A 22,583-nucleotide genomic window follows, 5' to 3' on the forward strand; every position below is an offset into this window, starting at 1 on the left:
GGGCAGCCCATTCCAATGCCAATCACTCTCTCTGCCAACAACTTCCTCCTAACATCCAGCCTATGAGTAGAAGATGCATATATGCAGGCAAGCATTCTGGAGGCATTTCAGCTTAAGAGGGGTCAGTAACAAAACTCTAGCTCTGAGTGTTTGGCTGCTTTCACTTTCTCTGTCCCTTTTGACTTCTAATCCTGCACATGGGTTTGCATCAATCTCCTTCTTGCATAAACCAGGTTAGTAGTGTCTGTAAAATAGGTTTCCTAAACGGATGATTCAAAGTGAAACCTCTCCTATTCACATCCTCCTTATCTCACATTGCTTTTTCATGAGTACAGTGAAGCTATGGCCTGGCATACTGTGTAATTTATGGATTTCTTTTTGTAATAAGGACAGCAGCATTGCAGGGCAGCCATCTAAGAGAAGCCCTGATAGGCCATTTACATCAAAAGTTCTTTCAGTCAGCAGAAAATCATAGAATCAACCAGGTTGGAAGAGACCTCCAAGCTCAGCCAGTCCAACCTAGCACCCAGCCCTAGCCAGTCAACCAGACCATGGCACTAAGTGCCTCAGCCAGGCTTGGCTTCAACACCTCCAGGGATGGTGACTCCACCACCTCCCTGAGCAGACAGAGATGTTTATTTGCCATTTGCTGTGTAAGATATAAGCAATAACCCTGGTGACAAATACAACACAATTTAACAGAGCAGTTGAAAGTCTTTCTTAAATTCAGTCCATGTCCTCCTTTCCTTATTTAAAGCCAACACTTCTAATTGTACCTCCCATGCACTACCCTAGTTTCTGTACTTCTGTTTCAAGCACCTGGAAAGTCTTGTGTCCCCTTCTGAGTCTAGTCTGGGTGATTTTCTTAAGTGTGGGGGACAGGGAACACCCAAACCATCACACCACTGTATATAGTTGTAAATGTCACAGAATCATAGAATCAACCAGGTTGGAAGAGACCTCCAACATCATCCAGTCCAACCTAGCACCCAACTCTGTGCAGTCAACTAGACTATGGCACTAAGTGCCTCATCCAGGCTTTCCTTAAGCACCTCCAGGGACAGCAACTCCTCCACCTCCCTGGGTAGCCCATTCCAATGCCAATCACTCTCTCTGACAACAACTTCCTCCTAACACCCAGCCTAGACCTCCCCTGGCACAACTTGAGACTGTGTCCCCTTGCTCTGTTGCTGTTTGCCTGGCAGAAGAAATCAACCCCATCTGGCTACAACGTCCCTTCAGGTAGTTGTAGACAGCAGTGAGGTCACCTGAGCCTCCTTCTCTGCAGGCTGCACACCCCCTGGCAGAAGAGACCAATCCCACCTGCCCATGATCTTTTTGAGCTGCTGTGCCTGCAGTCTCATATATCACTGGTGGGCTTGTTACAACTCTACCATTGTGTGGGGTTGGTTTTTTTTGGGTTGTTTTCTTGGAGGGTTTGTTTTGGCATTTGGTTTTGTTTGTTTTGGTTTTTAACTTGCAATCCAAGAAGAACTCAGAGGACATGATAGGCCATCCAGTGGTAGTGGGTCAGTCCTTTTTGTTAGAAAATCAGATCTCCTGAGCACAACATACTGTAGTGTTTTCAGTGGATGTTTGATGTGCAAAGCCTTGAGTGCCTAGAGTTATACTATGTGTTAAAATGTGAGTGGTTGCAACCAGTTAAAATGGTGTAAGCAAGTTGCTGACAAGTGGTAATACAATGGTTGTTGAGCTTTATCCTCTGTTTATGTCTCACTAATGATATTCCTGTATCATAGACATAAGGAAATTGCTTAACAAGACTCTTGAATGTATTTTGTGATGGAGGATTTCTAAATGAAGGCTGAATGTTTTGTCTGGTCAAATCTGGATGGTTTTCTGTATATTGAGATGACCACTTGCATGTTTAGTGTTTCTAGGGAGCTCTTAAATCCTGAAGAGGACAGCAGTACCATAGAGTCTTGATATTAGGGCTGGTGAGAGGCCTGGAACACAAGCTCTGTGAGGAGAGGCTGTACTCAGCACTGGTCAGACCACATCTTGAGTGCTGTGTCCAGTTCTGGGCTCCTCAATTCAAGAGAGAAGTTGAGGTGCTGGAACATGTCCAGAGAAGGGCAGCAAGGCTGGTGAGGGGCCTGGAGCACAGACCCTGTGAGGAGAGGCTGAGGGAGCTGGGGGTGTGCAGCCTGCAGAAGAGGAGGCTCAGGGTAGAGCTCATTGCTATCTACAACTCCCTGAAGGGAGATTGTAGCCAGGTGGGGTTGGCCTCTTCTGCCAAGCAACCAGCATGAGAACAAGGGGACACAGTCTCAAGTTGTGCCAAGGGAGATCTAGGCTGGATGATAGGATGAAGTTGTTGTCAGAGAGAGTGATTGGCATTGGAATGGGCTGCCCAGGGAGGTGGTGGAGTCACTGTGCCTGGAGGTGTTGAAGCAAAGCCTGGATAAGGCACTTAGTGCCATGGTCTGGTTGACTGGATAGGGCTGGGTGCTAGGTTGGACTGGCTGAGCTTGGAGGTCTCTTCCAACCTGGTTGATTCTATGATATGATATGAAAAACTTTTTCACTGTGAGGGTGACAGAGCACTGGAATGAGCTACCCAGAGAGGCTGTGGAGTCACCATCACTGTCAGTGTCAGGCTTAATTACATGTGTAGTACACAGATAAATTGTTCAATATTCGCATAATAACAGTGAACATCTCCTCAGTATTAGAACTTGCAGATTCAGAACTATTATTAGAGCATGAGGGACGTTAAGGCCACCTAGAAGACTAGCATAAATCATAGAATCAACCAGCTTGGAAGAGACCTCCAAGATCATTCAGCCCAACCTAGCACCCAGCCCTGGCCAGTCAACCAGACCATGGCACTAAGTGCCTCAGCCAGGCTTTGCTTCAACACCTCCAGGCACAGTGACTCCACCACCTCCCTGGGCAGCCCATTCCAATGCCAATCACTCTCTCTGCCAACAGCTTCCTCCTAACATCCAGCTTATACCTCCCCTGGCACAACTTGAGACTGTGTCCCCTTGTTCTGTTGCTGATTGCCTGGCAGAAGAGACCAACCCCACCTGGCTACAGCCTCCCTTCAGGTAGTTGTAGACAGCAATGAGGTCAGCCCGGAGCCTCCGGTTCTGCAGGCTGCACACCCCCAGCTCCCTCAGCCTCTCCTCACAGGGCTGTGCTCCAGGCCCCTCACCACCTTCATTGCCCTTCTCTGGACACCTTCCAGCACCTCAACATCTCTCTTGAATAGAGAATATTAATTGAATTGAGAATATTGAGAATCTTTGAGAATGTTAAGCTGCCACTTAATACAATAGGAAAGATCTTTTTCTTCAGTGGAATCAGGATTAAGGAGAAAATGTATTGTTGCAAAGAGCATTAATTTGTAAATAGATGAAAGAATTGTGGTGCTTACAGAAAGGGGATGTAATTACTCTGTAGTTAGGCTGATTTATTGATGCACTGTTGTGCCTCTGAAATTTTGCCCCTCAATGTTTCTCTGATTTCTTCTCTGAATACAGATTGAACCAAGCACATAATGAAATCTGGAGATTATTATAAAAGGCTGCATTTTGGGCTACTCTTAAGGATACTAGACTTAAGCTTTTCTGGGAATCAATCTTAAAAGATGCAGGGTTAAAGAGCATTTTGAAAATGAAGAATTGAATCTTGCAGTACTCTCCCAGCAGGTCCACGTGGAGTAATGGTCACCTGTTACAAAGAAGTGAGCCTGACAGCCTTACCTATTTTAACTAACAACTGAATAGTGCCAGGTCTTGCTGACATTTACTGGGCTTTTTTAAGGCACTGAGGCACATGAAGCATCCTAAAGTACATAACAGTTAATAACAGCAGTGCAGTTGCTCTAAGTCAGGTCTGAATCAGCACAGCACATAAACTGAGTAATGAAATGGTTTGGTCCCTCCTTTCCTGGCTGTGCAGGAAATGTTCACCTTTGCTTCCTCTGTGGTGTTTTCACAGTATCACAGTATCACCAAGGATGGAAGAGACCTCACAGATCATCAAGTCCAACCCTTTACCACAGAGCTCAAGGCCAGACCATGGCACCAAGTGCCACGTCCAATCCTGCCTTGAACAGCTCCAGGGACGACGACTCCACCACCTCCCCGGGCAGCCCATTCCAGTGTCCAATGACTCTCTCAGGGAAGAACTTTCTCCTCACCTCCAGCCTAAATCTCCCCTGGCACAGCTTGAGGCTGTGTCCTCTTGTTCTGGCGCTGGCCACCTGAGAGAAGAGAGCAACCTCCTCCTGGCCACAACCTCCCCTCAGGTAGTTGCAGACAGCAATGAGGTCTGCCCTGAGCCTCCTCTTCTCCAGGCTGAACAATCCCAGCTCCCTCAGCCTCTCCTCGTAGGGCTGTGCTCAAGGCACATGTTGATCTAGTTGCAGGTGCTCCTGCTAACTGCTGGGGGCTTGGAGTGGATGACCTGTGGATGTCCCTTCCAACCTAAGCCATTCTGTGGTAATTGCAATAGTATGCTACTTAGAGCCTAATTGGGATATTTTGGTGAGAAAAATTAGCTGATAGGCTGTGAAAAGGAAACAATGGTGATGTCTGCTGCACTCATAGGCTTGCTGAGTTGTGTAAGAACAAGAACACAAAGATAGATAACTCAGTGAGATGCTCTTGGGCTCTGGGCTGCATGCATTTCTCTCTCTCCCTTACTGCCTATCTTATCTGCCTGCTTCCTAACCCCTCAAATTCACCTTGAACATAAGGCAAAGTCTGGGGTAAGGTAGAGGGATGGGAAGAAGGTGGCAGAGTGGTTGTGAGCCCCTCCTGGGGCCTCTGGTTTCTGGGAGGGCTGCTGTCTTTCTGTGTTAATTTTTACCTTGTCTATTTCTGTCTATAGCAGGCTGGATGGGTGGGCAGAGGCCAATGGGATGAGATTTAACAAGTCCAAGTGCAGGATTCTGTGAGGAGAGGCTGAGGGAGCTGGGGGTGTGCAGCCTGCAGAAGAGGAGGCTCAGGGCTGACCTCACTGCTGTCTACAACTCCCTGAAGGGAGGCTGTAGCCAGGTGGGGTTGGTCTCTTCTGCCAGGCAACCAGCAACAGAAGAAGGGAACACAGTTGTGTCAGGGGAGGTCTAGGCTGGATGTTAGGAGGAAGTTGTTGGCAGAGGGAGTGATTGGCATTGGAATGGACTGCCCAGGGAGGTGGTGGAGTCACCATCCCTGGAAGTGTTCAAATAAAGCCTGGATGAGGCACTTAGTGCCATGGTCTGGTTGACTGGCTAAGTCTGGGTGCTAGGTTGGACTGGCTGAGCTTGGAGGTCTCTTCCAACCTGGTTGGTTCTATGATTCTCTTTGTAAATATTGTGACAAATAATAATGTTTTTAACAGTAGAATAAAAACCATTTTAACACAATGCCAGGTGCTTAAAGCAAAACAAAAAACCCCAAACAAAACAACAAATGAACAAACCTAACAACAACCCCCAGTCTGTATCCTTAAAATAGTTTTTTTTTCCAGGAGGCTTGTTTAATTTATTCAACCTTTGAGAGGAGTTTTGGTGTCTCTTTAAAAAGAGTTGATATCACAGTATCACAAATATGTCATTTCCAAGGTCTTCACAGAGTGATTGGCATTGGAATGGGCTGCCCAGGGAGGTGGTGGAGTCGCCATCCCTTGAGGTCTTCAAGAAAAGCCTGGATGAGGCACTTAGTGCCATGGTCTGGTTGGCTGGCCAGGGCTGGGTGCTAGGTTGGACTGGCTGATCTTGGAGGTCTCTTCCAACTGGGTTGATTCTATGGTTCTGTGGTGCAACTGGATCATGCAACTGAAGTAATTACCTGGAGCTGTTGCTGTCCTTGCACGCTGTTTGTATTTGTATGTTGAGAGCATTTTCTTTCTTTGGTTTCTTTCTTTGTTGTTGTTGTTTTTTGGTTTTGTGGGGTGCTTTTTTTTTTGCTTATTTTTATTGCAGTGCTCATCTCAAGGAAACTTTAATAAAGTCACATCCCATGTTGGTCACCTTTGATTTTCTCTGCCTTAAATGTCTCTTCTACATCTTTTTTGCAGCTGGGTCTCGAGCATCTTACAGCAGCCAGCATAGCCACCTTGGCTCCGAGTTAAGAGCACTGCAGTCTCCAGAACACCACATAGATCCTATTTACGAAGACAGAGTTTATCAGAAGCCCCCTATGAGGAGTCTCAGCCAGAGTCAGGGGGACCCTCTGCAACCAGCACACACAGGCACATACCGTACTAGTACAGGTAGGTGATTATAACTTGCATGAGTGTCTTTTTATGAGCTATTACCTGTTCTTCTGGACTAACTCTTCTCTTTTTTTATATGCTAACCAAATTGTGTTCTGTGCATGCCACTCAAACAAAATACCTTGTGCAGATGGCAGCTGTCAATAGAGCCCTGAAGGCATTCACAAAAAGGAGAAGCAATGTGTTTTGTATTCGGCAGGTTAAGCTAATTTGGAGAGGGGGCTCACTCCTAAGAAGAAAGAGAATATTTGTATTACTCTTGTGTGTTGTCTTTGATTCTGTAGCAACAGATTTTTCTCCCAGAATCTCTGAAGAAATTGTTAGGGGGTTTATTGCTTGCAGAGGTATTTTGCTTGTTGCAAAGGAACTGCAAAGTTCCTTCCGCATGAAGCTAGAGGGTTGTTCAAAGTGAATCATGTGTAAATGCTCCTACTCTGTCCTACAGAAGCACACTTAGGTATAGGAACCCAGACACACAGTTCTGCTGCTAACATCACTGTTTTATCCATACATAATGACTGTCCATAAAGTGCATTGGTGTACAAGTCCTGCTTGAAGAATGTCCTCTCAGTGGAATAAAATACAGCTGTATGTTGGAACCCACAAATAGAACAGAAATCATCAGGGATATTTATGGTATTTAATGCACAAAATAATTAGAGTACATAAATGCTACCACCAAAATAGCCTAAAGCAGATGCAGAAGGAACTTGCCTTAGGAGTTTCAAGTCTTTCTGCTGGTTGATCGTTGCTGTGTTGGTCAGAGGGGAAGGTTACGTCTGTGCTCAGGTCACTCTCGTTTTCACCAAGTAAAATGTACTTTTTGGAGCAAGCTGCTTTGCTGGGGTTTTAGTTTTCTTTCTTTTTCTTTCCTCCTTTTTCTTTTTCTTCTCTCCTTTCTCTTTTTCTTATCTCCTTTTTCTTTTCTCCCCTCCCTTCTCTTTTTCTTTTCTCCTTCCTCCTTTTCTCCTTCTCTCCTTTCTCTTTTTCTTTTCTCCTCTCCTCTCCTTTCTCTTTTTCTTTTCTCCTCTCCTCTCCTTTCTCTTTTTCTTTTCTCCTTCCTCCTTTTCTCCTTCTCTCCTTCCTCTTTTTCTTTTATCCTTCTCTCCTTCCTTTTTTCTTTTCTCCTTCTCTCCTTTCTCTTTTTCTTTTCTTCTCTCCCTTCTCTTTTTCTTTTCTCCTTCCTCCTTTTCTCCTTCTCTCCTTTCTCTTTTTCTTTTCTCCTCTCCCATCTCTTTTTCTTTTCTCCTTCCTCCTTTCTCTTTTTCTTTTCTCCTTCTCTCCTTCCCCCTTTCTCTTTTTCATCTTTATGTTTTTCTTCTCTTTTTTATTATCTTTTTATTCTATTTTTCTTCTCTTTCTTTTTATTCTCTCTCTTCTCTCTCTTCTCTCTCTTCTCTCTCTTCTCTCTCTTCTCTCTCTTCTCTCTCTTCTCTCTCTTCTCTCTCTTCTCTCTCTTCTCTCTCTTCTCTCTCTTCTCTCTCTTCTCTCTCTTCTCTCTCCTCTCTCTTCTCTCTCTTCTCTCTCTTCTCTCTCTTCTCTCTCTTCTCTCTCTTTCTTCTCTCTCTTCTCTCTCTCTTCTCTCTCTCTTCTCTCTCTCTTCTCTCTCTCTTCTCTCTCTTCTCTCTCTCTTCTCTCTCTCTTCTCTCTCTCTTCTCTCTCTCTTCTCTCTCTCTTCTCTCTCCTCTCTCTCTCCTCTCTCTCTCCTCTCTCTCTCCTCTCTCTCTCCTCTCTCTCTCCTCTCTCTCTTCTCTCTCTCTTCTCTCTCTCTTCTCTCTCTCTTCTCTCTCTCTTCTCTCTCTCTTCTCTCTCTCTTCTCTCTCTCTTCTCTCTCTCTTCTCTCTCTCTTCTCTCTCTCTTCTCTCTCTCTTCTCTCTCTCTTCTCTTTCTTCTCTCTCTTTCTTCTCTCTTTCTCTCTTTCTTCTCTTTCTTCTCTCTTTTTTCTCTCTCTCTTTCTTCTTTCTCTCTTTCTTCTCTCCTTTCTCCTTCTCTCCTTTCTCTTTTTCTTTTAGCCTTTGCCCCCCTTCCCCCCCCCTTTCTCCCCTTGTTCTCCCTTTCCCCCTTTCCCCCTTTTTAAAACTTCTGTATTTATTTAATTTCAAATCCATTTCTCCAAGGTCAAAGCTGGCAAGTTTTGCATGTCCAAAAACTGTATCCATGTCCAAAACATCGTAGGAGTTTTGCCTCTGTAGAGTATCCTTAGAAAGCCTTCATCCACAGGACTCTCTAGCTAAATACCCACAACCAGTTGGTACTTTGAAGCACAGCATGACACCATTTCCTTGCTCTTAAGGGAGCTCCCATTGCGTGCTTCAGATGGAGTTGTATGTGTACATGAAAAGCAGATTGCCCTTCTTCAACTGAAGGGACTGAGAGCCATGCCCACATCACTGAGCAGCAGAAGCAGTGATTGAAGCAACTTCTTTCTGTTGAACTGGAAGCCTTATGTTCCACCTGTGGGTGTCTCATATTTCCTATTAGAATGCTCTTTTCCCCTGTCATGCCCTGAAGAGGTTTTCTTGTTTTGCTTGCAAAATATCCCTTGGTTTTCTGTGCTGAAGCAGCAGGCTGTCTTGTGATTGTGATCTTCACAACTCCTCCAGAAGAAAGGAAAACCTGTCAACACAGATCACAATTACAGTGACTGAAACTGGGATGCAGCATGTTAGGGGTAATACCTGCAGATGGCTTTTCAGAAGGGAACAGGAGGAACTCAAAAGCTATGCTGGTTTGAATTATAGAAATGGGCCCTCTGAAGGTGGATTTTGTTTTGCCCTTTGGGATATGGATTAGAACATTGCTCCAGGCTCGTTCTGGTGGATGACCCCATTAGTCCAGCTTTGTGTTGGGTTAACCCTCCCTTGCTTTCCCCCTCCACCCTCATCACCAGGGTTAGCAGAAGTAAAGCAGGTGGATATGTGCCAGGCAGATTGTTCTGTTAGCTGTGGGTGCTGTCAGCCCTTCACACAACCAGGCTGAGGAGCCCTCAAAGGGAGTTTTGAGCTGAATTGGACCAGCTGTTGGACTACTCCTGCCTCTCTCACAGATGCACATAAAAAGATTTCCCTTCTGATGGAGACTATGCAGATTTTCTCACATTAGCAGCAAGGAGAGGATGGAGTTCAACTCAAGTTTGGCAATGTAGCTTTTTCTTTCTTTGTTGGGTTAACTGTTTTTATTGTAGGGCTAAGTAGCTGCTTTTTTGGCTTGGGATTTTTTTGTTAGTTATTGTGAGAGATAACTACCTGAAGAGAGGCTGTAGTCAGGTGGGGTTGGACTCTTCTGCCAGACAGCCAGCAACAGAACAAGGAGACATAATCTCAGTCATCCTGGCCTGCATCAGGAGCAGTGTGGCCAGCAGGACAAGGGAGGTTATTGTTCCCCTGTACTCAGCACTGGTCAGGCCACACCTTGAGTGCTGTGTCCAGTTCTGGGCCCCTCAATTGAAGAGAGATGTTGAGGTGCTGGAAGGTGTCCAGAGAAGGGCAACAAAGCTGGTGAGGGGCCTGGAGCACAGCCCTGTGAGGAGAGGCTGAGGGAGCTGGGGGTGTGCAGCCTGCAGAAGAGTAGGCTCAGGGCAGAGCTCATTGCTGCCTACAACTCCCTGAAGGGAGGTTGTAGCCAGGTGGGGTTGGTCTCTTCTGCCAGGCAAGCAGCAACAGAAGAAGGGGACACAGTCTCAAGTTGTGCTGGGGGAGGTCTAGGATGGATGTTAGGAGGAAGTTGTTGTCAGAGAGAGTGATTGGCATTGGAATGGGCTGCCCAGGCAGGTGGTGGAGTTGGCATGCCTGGAGGTGCTTAAGAAAAACCTGGATGAGGCACTTAGTGCCATGGTCTGGTTGATTAGCTAGGGCTGGGTGCTAGGTTGGACTGGATGATCTTAGAATCATAGAATCACAGAATTATGGAATCAACCAGGTTGGAAGAGACCTCCAAGATCATCCAGTCTGACCAAGCACCCTGCTCTGTCCAGTCAACCAGACCATGGCACTAAGTGCCTCATCCAGGCTTTGTTTGAACACCTCTAGAGACAGCAACTCCTCCATCTTGGAGATCTCTTCCAACCTGTTTGATTCTATGATTCTATGACTGGACAGAGCTGGGTGCTAGCTTGGACTGGATGAGCTTGGAGCTCTCTTCTAACCTGGTTGATTCTATGATAAGAGGGTAAATTGCTGTGTACTCCTTGAAGATAGGTGCCCAAGTTTTGTGGCCTGTATCTTGTGTCTGCATGAGCTGCACTGGAATGGGGAGTGTCAGGATGTCACTGTGCTCATTTGCCAGCCATAGCTGCCAGTGGTTGTCCATTACAACAACACTTTAGCCATGAAGCTAATGCCTGCTTTTCCATAGCTGTTCTGGCCAAAAAAGAAAGAGGAAGCAGACTTCAGCTAAGGACTTTGTCCAAAGCCTGGAGTTGTGCTTTTTTCTCTGCAGCTATCATCACCTGGTAAAAAGATAATGCTACATATTCCTGCTAAACATTTGCTTGTGTGCCTTTTTAACAAGAGAACATTCTTCCTGATCTTGAAAATCTTAGTTCATTGGATAGACTGAGGTGAGGAGAAAGTTCTTCCCTGAGAGAGTCATTGGACACTGGAATGGGCTGCCTGGGGAGGTGGTGGAGTCGCCGTCCCTGGAGCTGTTCAAGGCAGGACTGGACGTGGCACTTGGTGCCATGGTCTGGCCTTGAGCTCTGTGGTAAAGGGTTGGACTTGATGATCTGTGAGGTCTCTTCCAACCCTGATGATACTGTGATACTCACAGAATGGGAGCTTGGGTTTTGATAGACATCAGCTCATTCTTTTTGGTGAGCTTTTGGGTACTTGTTACGTTCAGGACTGTTGGTGCAACTAAGGGTAAGGCCCACTCAGATTTTGGGATTTGGGGTTTGTTTTTTGGTTTCTAGGAGTATCAACATACAGTGAGCAGAATTCAGAAAGAAACATTTTCTCTAGAGGATAAGCAGTTTGGTTCTGTTTATTCTCTGGGTTTTGGGTGTTTGGGGTTTTTTTTGTGTGATTGAACTCTTGTATTTTAACTCATCTTTCAGTCACGGATGAAATGTGATAATTCAGGCTGAAGGAGCTGGGGTTGTTTAGCCTACAGTTTTGGGATCCTCAGATGGAGGAGAGACCTCCGACATCATCCAGTCCAACCTAGCACCCAGCCCTAGCCAGTCAACCAGACCATGGCACTAAGTTCCTCATCCAGGCTTTGCTTCAACACCTCCAGGGATGGTGACTCCACCACCTCCCTGGGCAGCCCATTCCAATGCCAATCACTCTCTCTGGCAACAACTTCCTCCTAACATCCAGCCTAGACCTCCCCTGGCACAACTCGAGACTGTGTTCCCTTGTTCTATTGCTGCTTGCCTGGCAGAAGAGACCAACCCCACCTGGCTACAGCCTCCCTTCAGGTATTTGTAGACAGCAATGAGGTCAGCCCTGAGCCTCCTCTTCTGCAGGCTGCACACCCCCAGCTCCCTCAGCCTCTCCTCACAGGGCTGTGCTCCAGGCCCCTCACCAGCTTCGTTGCCCTTCTCTGGACACCTTCCAGCACCTCAACATCTCTCTTGAATTGAGGGGCCCAGAACTGGACACAGCACTCAAGGTGTGGCCTGGCAAGGGCTGAGTAACCTCCCTTTTCCTACTGACCACCCTGTTCCTGATCCAGGCCAGGATGCCATATGTGCAGTTAGCTGTGATTTGATTCTTACAGGAAGCACTGATGGTGTAGATTTAGGTTTTGCTTTCAGAGCAGCATCTAGATGCTGATGAGAGCTACATCTTACAGGCAGATTCCTGTACTACAGATGGTTCATTTCAAAGGAAAAAAAGAACCTCACTTTGCACTTCAGGCAAAAAGGAAGAGCCACAGAAGAATCAGGTTTGACTTGACCCATTGGGATTTTGTCCATTATCCTCCTTCTGCAATGGTTTAGTTTTAGTTCAGTCCAGAAGTGCAATGGTTAGGTTGTAAGAACCAAATGTTTCTGCTGAGGGTGTGGGTTGATGGGTTTTGTGTGTGTGGAGGGGAAAAGGCTGTTGGGTTTGTTTAGTCACAAGTTGATGTGTGGTGTGGGGGCATACTGTGGTGCTACCACTACAGATTAATAGAGGATCATGGTTGCACATCACACAGCATGGAGTTCTGGCTGCAGGATGTAGTGTTTTCAGGAAATGAAAGAGAAAAACCAGTGCTACCCCTGCATCTCTGTTAGTGTGGTCTCCGTCCTCCAACAACTGCTGTGATCATAGACTTGAGTTCTTCACTGACATCCACTTGAAAACATGCTTGGGGAGAGAGAACTACAGGAAACAAGTGGGAAACCAAATCTGCAATGCACAGTAAATTGAGCACAAAATACCTTAGTGATCTGCATAGTGAGTAACAAATCACCTCAAAGTCATGATCCCGTTTCATTTGACAGATCTGAGATGTCTGCTGTAGCTGATATAGCTGTGCTGTGTTATGTGTGTCTGCATCTGGGTCAAGGCAATGCCAGGCACAAGTGCAGGCTGGGCAGTGAGTGGCTGGAGAGCAGCCCTGAGGAGAGGGACTTGGGGCTGCTAGTGGAGGAGAAGCTCAACAGGAGCCAGCAGTGTGCACTTGCAGCCCAGAAAGCCAAGCAGAGCCTGGGCTGCAGCAGCAGAAGTGTGGCCAGCAGGTGGAGGGAGGTGATTCTCCTCCTCTGCTGTGCTCTGCTGAGACCCCACCTGGAGTACTGCATCCAGTTCTGGAGCCTCCATTACCAGAGGGATGTGGAGATGCTGGAGTGTGTCCAGAGCAGGGCCAGGAGGATGCTCAGAGGGCTGCAGCAGCTCTGCTGTGAGCACAGACTGAAAGAGTTGGGGCTGTGCAGGCTGGAGAAGAGGAGGCTCCCAGGTGACCTTCTTGTGGCCTTCCAGGATCTGAAGAGGGCTACAAAAAAGCTGGGGAGGGACTTTTTAGGCTTTCAGGGAGTGACAGGACTGGGGGGAATGGAGCAAAGCTGGAGGTGGAGAGAGTGAGACTGGACATGAGGAGGAAGTTGTTGAGCATGAGAGTGGTGAGAGGCTGGAATGGGTTGCCCAGGGAGGTGGTTGAGGCCCCATTTAAGGCCAGGCTGGCTGAGGCTGTGTGCAGCCTGATTTAGGGTAGGGTGTCCCTGGCCATGGCAGGGGGGTTGGAAATAGATGATCCTTGTGGTCCCTTCCAACCCTCACTGATTCTATGATTCTATTCTGTGTGTTTTAGGTGATTCTTTTTGCAGGTGGCATCTCTGCAGCAGATTTATTTACTTTTTAAATCTTACTCCTTCCTAATAAGATTTTGACAGGAGTATAGTAAAATACATTGTTTCCAACCTCACTGGTTGCTGTAAAGCTGTTGAGAAGAGCAATTAGAGAGGGAGAAAAGTGACAGGAAGGGAAAATTCTGCAAACCCACCTTAATTCTGTGAGCAGTACTGCCCTTAATGTGGGGAAGAGTTTCTCTAAGTGAGGTGTTTGTATCTTCAAGTATTGAGCCTGTGGTTGGGATCCATAGAATCAGCCAGGTTGGAAGAGACCTCCAAGCTCAGCCAGTCCAACCTAGCACCCAGCCCTATTCTGTCAACTAGACCATGGCACTAAGTTCTCCATCCATGCTTCTCTTGAACACCTCCAGGGATGGTGACTCCACCACCTCCCATCCTCTAAAGACAGCCCAGCTTTTTCTGTTGCTCAGAACAGAAATCTTTTTAAGTGGTCAATATCCACAGCTTCCTTCCCCTGTCCCATGAAAAGAATACCTTGAGAGCCTTGTAATTTGTCCAGTGTATTTTCTTCTCTCTCTTTTTTATACATAAGAATGACTTAGCACATGTCTGAAAACATCTCGGGTGTCCCTTGGCTTTTGCCTTCTAGTGAGGGAGAAATGTGATTACAGAATCTTGGCCAGGGAATTGCCTGCCCTGTAAATCTCCTCTGCTGCTAGTGAGAAAACAGTGTTTGCTCTGTGCCACAAACTGTGTCTTTTCTGTGCCAGAAACTCTGTTTCTCATCTGTCTACTGTACACACACAGTCTTAAGTTAAAGCCTGAACACATTAGACTTCAGTGATGCAGGATTCAGGACAAAGGGACACAGTCTCAAGTTGTGCCGGGGAGGTCTAGGCTGGATGTTAGGAGGAGGTTGTTGGCAGAGAGAGTGATTGGCATTGGAATGGGCTGCCCAGGGAGGTGGTGGAGTTGCTGTCCCTGGAGGTGTCCAACAGAAGGCTGGATGAGGCACTTGGTGCCATGGTCTAGTTGACTGGCTAGGACTGGGTGCTAGGTTGGACTGGCTGAGCTTGGAGGTCTCTTCCAACCTGGTTGATCCTATTCTATTCCATGATTCTATGATACATTGCTGTCTACAACTACCTGAAGGGAGACTGTAGCCAGGTGGGGTTGGTCTCTTCTGCCAGGCAAGCAGCAACAGAAGAAGGGGACACAGTCTCCAGTTGTGCCAGGGGAGGTCTAGGCTGGATGTTAGGAGGAAGTTGTTGTCAGAGAGAGTGATTGGCATTGGAATGGGCTGCCCAGGGAGGTGGTGGAGTTGCCATCCCTGGAGGTGTTGAAGCAAAGCCTGACTGAGCCACTCAGTGCCATCATCTGGTTGCTTGGCCGGGGCTGGGTGCTAGGTTGGACTGACTGATTTTGGAGGTCTCTTCCAACCTGGTTGATCCTATTCTATTCCATGATTCTGTGATACATTGCTGTCTACAACTACCTGAAGGGAGGCTGTGGCCAGGTGGGATTGCTCTATTCTCTCAGATAACTAGCAACAGAAGAAGGGAACACAGTCTCAAGTTGTGCCAGGGGAGATCTAGGCTGGACTGGATGGTCTTGGAGGTCTCTTCCAGCCTGGTTGATGGTATGACTGAGCAGCACTGTATTTGAAGGCAATCTTTCCAACAAGCACCTGCCCATTGCCTTTTACTATTACATTAAGTTTTAGCTCAAGCTGGTTTTCTTCCTTTCTGCCAGCAGTCTCTGTGTGGCATTGGAGTTTTTACAATTCAAGGTGTACCTAAGGGTGTCAGGGAATTTTTTTCACTTTCAAACTGGCATTTACAGGAGCTTGGTTAGTGTTTCAGCACTGGAATGCAAATATGGTTAACTTAATAGTAAAGTACTCTGGCTCCAGGGCAGAGTCTATCAGTTAAAACAGGTGGAGTTCAGTAAGGTGTTCTAAAAATAAAGCAGTTAGTAACCATTTTAATAGCTAAGATTGTAGTGTACTAAATAGGGAGGGGTCAAAATGAGAATGAGAGGACACTCATGTATTTGATGGCTGTAGCATGAATCACAGAATGTCAGCAGCTGGAAGAGACCTCGAGGGATCATCCAGTCCAACCCCCATGTCAGAGCAGGGTCATCTGTACCTGATCGCTTTGGTGAGAGCCCACCTGGAGCCCCTATGACAAGAGGGATGTGGAGATGCTGGAGTGTGTCCAGAGCAGGGCCAGGAGGATGCTCAGAGGGCTGCAGCAGCTCTGCTGTGAGCACAGACTGAAGGAGCTGGGGCTATTGAGTCTGAAGAAGAGGAGGCTGTGAGGTGACCTTCTTGTGGCCTTCCAGTATTTGAAGGGGATCTACAAAAAAGCTGGGGAGGGACTTTTCAGGCTGTCAGGGAGTGACAAGACTGGGGGGAATGGAGCAAAGCTGAAGGTGGGCAGAGTCAGAGTGGATGTGAGGAGGAAGTTGTTGGTGATGAGAGTGGTGAGAGGCTGGACTGGGTTGCCCAGGGAGGTGGTTGAGGCCCCATGGCTGGAGGTGTTTAAGGCCAGGCTGGCTGAGGCTGTGTGCAGCCTGATTTAGGGTAGGGTGTCCCTGGGCATGGCAGGGGAATTGGAACTGGCTGCTCCTTGTGGTCCCTTCCAACCCTGACTGATTCTGTGATTCTATCACACAGGAACATGTTCAGGTGGGGTTTGGATATTAGCAGAGATGGAGACTCCACAACCCCCCTGGGCAGCCTCTCCTCATAGGGTTTGTGTTCCAGGCCCCTCACCAGCTTCATCATCCTTCTCGGGACACCTTCCAGCACCTCAACATCTCTCTTGAATTGAGGAGCCCAGAACTGGACACAGCACTCAAGGTGTGGCCTGAGCAGTGCTGAGTACAGCAGCAGAAGAACCTCCCTTGTCCTGCTGGCCACACTGTTCCTGATGCAGGCCAGGATGCCATTGGCTCTCCTGGCCAATAAGATCTGTGTGGCTTTGCTGTGAAGGGGTTTTGTGATTGCTATGATCATTATGTCCCATGCACACAGTGTGCAAACACATACTGTTACAATCAGGAGGAAAGTTATGTTTATGTCTCATGGAGTGCTGGTGCTCAGGGTTGATTTTTACCTGCAGTGAGGGAAACCATCAGTTAGAATTTCAAGGTCTCCTCTTCTGATAGGGCAGTTTCTTCTAAGGGTTTTGGGAGTTGTTACTTTCTCTGTTTAAATGCTCATTAATTAAAGTGCAGGTTTTGCACAAACTGAGGGATGTAACTGGAGAAACAAGAGCCCGTCTGAGGAAAGATGCTGGCACAACACCTTTGGCAGTTCAAGTTGCCATCCAGTTGTCATGTTATGGGTGTGTTTTTGTGCAGAGCAGCATCACTGGAATGTGCTAGTAGATGAGGCTGAGACTGGAAGTTGCCTGTATTAGTGCAGATTAAACCTGAGTACTTAAAATGAAGTCAGGAAACAGGATCAGAGGATGTTAGGGGTTGGAAGGGACCCAAGGAGAACATGAGTCCAACACCCTGCCAGAGCAGGACAATCCTATCTAACACAGATCACAGAGGAACACATCCAGACAGGCCTTGAAAGGCTCCAGAGAAGGAGACTCCACAACCTCTCTGGGCAGCCTGTGCCAGTGCTCTGTGACCCTTACAGTAAAGAAGTTCCCCCTTGTGTTGAGGCAGAACCTCCTGTGCTGCAGCTTACACCCATTGCTCCTTGTCCTATCCCAGGGAGCAGTGAGCAGAGCCTGTCCCCCCCTATCCTGACACCAGCCCTCAGATACTTGTAAACATTTATCAAATCCCCTCTCAGTCTTCTCTTCTCCAGACTAAACAGCCCCAGGTCCCTCAGTCTCTCCTCATCAGGCAGTGCCCTCCAGTCCCCTAATCGTCCTCTTAACTCTCCACTAGACTCTCTCCAGCAGATCCCTGTCCCTCTTCAACTGAGGAGCCCAACACTGAACACAGTATTCAAGATGAGGTCTCAGCAGGGCCGAGTAGAGGGAGAGAAGAGCCTCCTTTGATCTGCTGGACACACTCTTCCTAATACAGCCCAGGATGCCATTGGCCTTCTTGGCCACAAGGGCACATTGCTGTGCCATGGATGTTATCCACCAGCACCCCCAGGTCCCTCTCCACAGGGCTGCTCTCCAGCAGTCACCTCCCAGCCTGTGCTGGTGCAGTTTGTTATTCCTGCCCAGGTGCAGGACTCTGCACTTGTCCTTGTTGAACCTCATCTGGTTCCTCTGTGCCCAGCTCTCAGTGTGTCCAGGTCTCTCTGGATGGCAGCACAGCCTTCAGCTGTCTGAGCCAAGCCTCCCAGCTTGGTGTCATCAGCAAACTTGCCGAGCAGGCTCTGTCTGTCTGTGCCCTCATCAATGTCACTGATGAAGATGTTGAACAGGACTGGCCCCAGCATAGATCCCTGGGGAACTCCACTGGTCACAGCTCTCCAGGTGGACCTGGCACCATTGATCACCACCCTCTGAACTCTAACTTGTAACCAGTTCCTAACACACCTCACTGTCTGCTCTTCCATCCCACACTTCCTCATCTTGCTCACTAAAATGTCATGGGAGATGATGTCAAAAGCCTTGCTAAGGTCAAGGTAGACTACATCCACTAGTTTCCCTGAATCTACCCATTCAGTTATGGCATCATAAGATGCTATCAGGTTAGTTAAGCACTTTATGATGACATAACTGCATGGTTAGGTTCAGTTCCTGCAGGTGGAAAGGAATATCAGGTTTCTTAGTACTGAACACTTGAAAATGGAAGTCCTTCTTGTTCAAGTCAGGAGAGTTGAGGAAATAGCTGAAAATGTCTGGATGTTTGGGAAATCCTAATGTTGGCATAAAACCTAGGTGTGCCCTCAGACTGTGGATTTCAGAATGAAGGTTGGGGATGTGGGGATGTGAGGTTTGACACAGCAGTGAAGCCTTGTAGTGGAGCTCACTGTGAAAGAGGCTGTGCTCAGGTTTTGACTTGCAGGTGTTGTTGATGTTGCATCAAACAGAGCTTCAAGTCCACTTTGATCAGAATGCATTCACCTGAGGCACCATACTGAAATGCAGGCTCTCTTACCATTGCTGCTCATGGAATTACTTGGCTACCTATATCTTCATCACAATTTTCTTTACAGGTAAAAAAACCCTAACAGGTGACTTACTGCTCAGCTTCCTTTGCTAGAACTACTGGAGCCAGGTGATTGCAGATTTATACCAGTTCATCAAATACTTAAACTCAGAAATAGAGTATCACAGTATCATCAGGGTTGGAAGAGACCTCACAGATCATCAAGTCCAACCCTTTACCACAGAGCTCAAGGCCAGACCATGGCACCAAGTGCCACGTCCAATCCTGCCTTGAACAGCTCCAGGGACGGCGACTCCACCACCTCCCTGGGCAGCCCATTCCAGTGTCCAATGACTCTCTCAGGGAAGAACTTTCTCCTCACCTCAAGCCTAAATTTCCCCTGGCATAGCCTGAGGCTGTGTCCTCTTGTTCTGGTGCTGGCCACCTGAGAGAAGAGAGCAACCTCCTCCTGGCCACAACCTCCCCTCAGGTAGTTGTAGACAGTAATTAGTACTCCAGAAATGCCAAGTCTCAATTGGTGCTTAAGAGAATTGTTCCCCCAGACAACCAGCAACAGAACAAGGGGACACAGTCTCAAGTGGTGCCGGGGGAAATCTAGGCTGGATGTTAGGAGGAGGTTGTTGGCAGAGAGAGTGATTGGCATTGGAATGGGCTGCCCAGGGAGGTGGTGGAGTCACTGTCCCTGGAGGTGTTGAAGCAAAGCCTGGCTGAGGCACTTAGTGCCATGGTCTGGTTGATTGGCCAGGGCTGGGTGCTAGGCTGGACTGGATGATCTTGAAGTTCTCTTCCAACCTGTTTGATTCTGTGATTCATATGCTAAGGGTTATACAGTGGCAGTTATATGTCTTGCCCCAGTGGAACTGTTCAAGAGAAGAAAGAAAGAAAAGAGAACTTATTTGAAACAAAAAAAATATCCATGCAAATGCAACTAAGGTACAACCTGTGTGAGAATTCCACTGCCCTTTGCCTGCAACGTGGAGAAAAGGAGCCTTAGAATCACAGAATCAGTCAGGGTTGGAAGGGACCACAAGGAGCATCCAGTTCCAACCTCTCTGCCATGCCCAGGGACACCCTACCCTAGAGCAGGCTGCACACAGCCTCAGCCAGCCTGGCCTTAAACACCTCCAGCCATGGGGCCTCAACCACCTCCCTGGGCAACCCATTCCAGCCTCTCACCACTCTCATGCTCAACAACTTCCTCCTCATCTCCAGTCTCACTCTCCCCACCTCCAGCTTTGCTCCATTCCCCTCAGTCCTGTCACTCCCTGACAGCCTAAAAAGTCCCTCCCCAGCTTTTTTATAAGCCTCTTTCAAATCCTGGAAGGCCACAAGAAGGTCCCCTAGGAGCCTCCTCTGCTCCAGACTGCACAGCCCCAACTCTTCCAGTCTGTGCTCATAGCAGAGCTGCTGCAGCCCTCTGAGCATCCTCCTGGCCCTGCTCTGGACACACTCCAGCAACTCCACATCCCTCTTGTCCCAGGGGCTCCAGAACTGGACGCAGTACTCCAGGTGGGGTCTCAGCAGAGCACAGTAGAGGAGGAGAATCACTTCCCTCCACCTGCTGGCCACACTTCTGCTGCTGCAGCCGAGGCTCTGCTTGGCTTTCTGGGCTGCAAGTGCACACTGCTGGCTCCTGTTGAGCCTCTGGTGCAGCAGCACCCCCAAGCCCCTCTCCTCAGGGCTGCTCTCCAGCCACTCAGTGCCCAGCCTGCACTTGTGCTTGGCATTGGCTCCACCCAGATTCAGGACCTTGCACTTGGTGTCACTGAATCTCCTGAGGTTGGCTTGTGCCCACCTCTCCAGCCTCTCCAGGTCCCTCTGGATGGATCCCTGCCCTCCAGCCTGTCTGCTGCACCACACAGCTTGGTGTCATCAGCAAACTTGCTGAGGCTGCACTCAGTGCCTCTCTCCATGGCACCCACAAAGTCGTTGACCAAGACTGCTCCCAGGACTGGTCCCAGAGGGACTCTGCTTGTCGTTGGTCACCACTTGGCCATGGAGCCATTGACAGCCACTCTTTGGGTGCAGCCATCAAGCCAGTTCTTTCTCCATCTCATGCTCCACCCATCAAACCCATGTGTCACCAGCTTGGAGACCAGGGTGTGGTGTGGGACAGTGCCAAAGGCCTTGCTCAGCTCCAGGTAAATGAGATCAGTTGCTTGCCCCTCATCTGTTAATGTTGTGACTGTCAAAGTGAGCAGATGCCAGCTGCTGCTCTGTAAAGAGAGGAATAGCCCAGAAAGCAAGAAAGAATTATTTTCATTTGCCATATTTTTTGTTTCCAAGGAAGGGAGCATTCAGCCTTATTATGGCAATTAGTGTCAGATCTAAAGAGCACTTAGAAAATAAAAATGGAAGAACACATCACTGCAGTAGCACCTTCAGTTCTTCACTCTTCAAAGATTGACAGTGCCTGCACTGAAAGAGGGTTTATTGAACATGACAACACACAGAGCACAAGTGATGTCTCCATGGTCTCTGAAGCAAGTTGTTCTCCTGCAAAACAGTTGTGTAAGTACAACCATGGCCAGGAGATATTTTAAGGCTTGTGGAAGAATTAAATATCAAAGGGTGGTAGTTAATTGCTGGGCCTTGTGGTCACTTTAAGTGTGATTATGATCTGTGTTAGGCTTAGCAGCCTGCAGCTGCCAGTGGTGGAAATGAACCTGTTAAGTAATTCTGAGGTGCACCTAGTATTTTCCAGAGGAGTAGTAGCATAGTGGCTAAAGAGTTTTAAAGGTGAGGTGGGAATGTAAATGGCCAAAGATTTACCTCTGGCTTTGGAAGTGAAGTGGGAATGTAAGTGGCCAAAGAGATACCTGTGGCTTTGGAGGTGAGGTGGGAATGTAAGTGGCCAAAGACATACCTCTGGCTTTGGAGGTGAGGTGGGAATGTAAGTGGCAATGTAAGTGGCTAAAGGGATACCTCTGTCTTTAGAGGTGAGGTGTGAATGTAAGTGGCCAAAGAGATACCTGTGGCTTTGGAGGTGAGGTGGGAATGTAAGTGGCCAAAGAGATACCTCTGTCTTTAGAGGTGAGGTGGGAATGTAAGTGGCCAAAGAGATACCTCTGTCTTTAGAGGTGAGGTGGGAATGTAAGTGGCCAAAGACATACCTGTGGCTTTGGAGGTGAGGTGGCAATGTAAGTGGCCAAAGAGATACCTGTGGCTTTGGAGGTGAGGTGGGAATGTAAGTGGCCAAAGACATACCTGTGGCTTTGGAGGTGAGGTGGCAATGTAAGTGGCCAAAGAGATACCTGTGGCTTTAAAAGTGGAGTGGGAATGTAAGTGGCTAAAGAGATACCTCTGTCTTTAGAGGTGAGGTGGGAATGTAAGTGGCCAAAGACATACCTCTGGCTTTGGAGGTGAGGTGGGAATGTAAGTGGCAATGTAAGTGGCTAAAGAGATACCTCTGTCTTTAGAGGTGAGGTGGGAACCTAAGTGGCTAGAGAAATACCTGTGGCTTTGGAGGTGAGGTGGGAATGTATGAACAACATAAATCTCCTTTGATACCATCTGGAAGAGACTTGGATGTTGCCTTCATCAAAAGGCTTCTTCCTTACCATGCTATGGAAACATGTGGTGAGAAAAGTGCTGCTGAGTACATGCTTACGAAGCACATGAACGTGCTTATTACAAGTAAGTGCAACAGGCAGGTGTAACCAGTACCTGAGGAAGTTGTTACTAACATGTTTGTGGGTGGAAAAGAGACCTCCTTTGCTAAGTACTATGCTATTCAGTATCTATTTCTTTGGTTTGCTTGTGTTTTCCCTGTTCCTTTCAAAAGACATACCTGGTACAGCAAGGAGGCTGGCTATATGCCATGCCTGTCTGATAGAGCTGAGTGCTGAGTCGAGCATGGTGTAGCCAACTGGAGGAAAGGAGGTTGTATTTTCCCTGACATACACAGAATGAGCATCCTGAGAAAGCTGGAGCCAGCAGAAAAGGTTCAGGGGAAAAAAAGGCTTTGAAGCTTAGATAGAAATCCCTGAGAGGAGAGGATATGGAGGTCATA

At 47.7% G+C, this 22,583-nt stretch overlaps 1 protein-coding gene across 4 annotated transcripts in view; it reads left to right on the forward strand.

Moving 5' to 3' along the window:
* The window catches only part of CTNND2 (catenin delta 2), a 704,219-nt gene that overhangs the window by 445,852 nt on the left and 235,784 nt on the right, over positions 1-22,583 (forward strand). For all 4 annotated transcript variants that reach the window (XM_064160790.1, XM_064160789.1, XM_064160792.1 and 1 more), the window contains one exon: positions 6,034-6,228. In XM_064160790.1, coding sequence (XP_064016860.1) covers positions 6,034-6,228 — 195 coding nt within the window. The remainder of the gene's footprint in view (positions 1-6,033; positions 6,229-22,583) is intronic.

Source organism: Pogoniulus pusillus, chromosome 21 (assembly GCF_015220805.1).
Source record: "Pogoniulus pusillus isolate bPogPus1 chromosome 21, bPogPus1.pri, whole genome shotgun sequence".
Classification (NCBI taxonomy): domain Eukaryota; kingdom Metazoa; phylum Chordata; class Aves; order Piciformes; family Lybiidae; genus Pogoniulus; species Pogoniulus pusillus.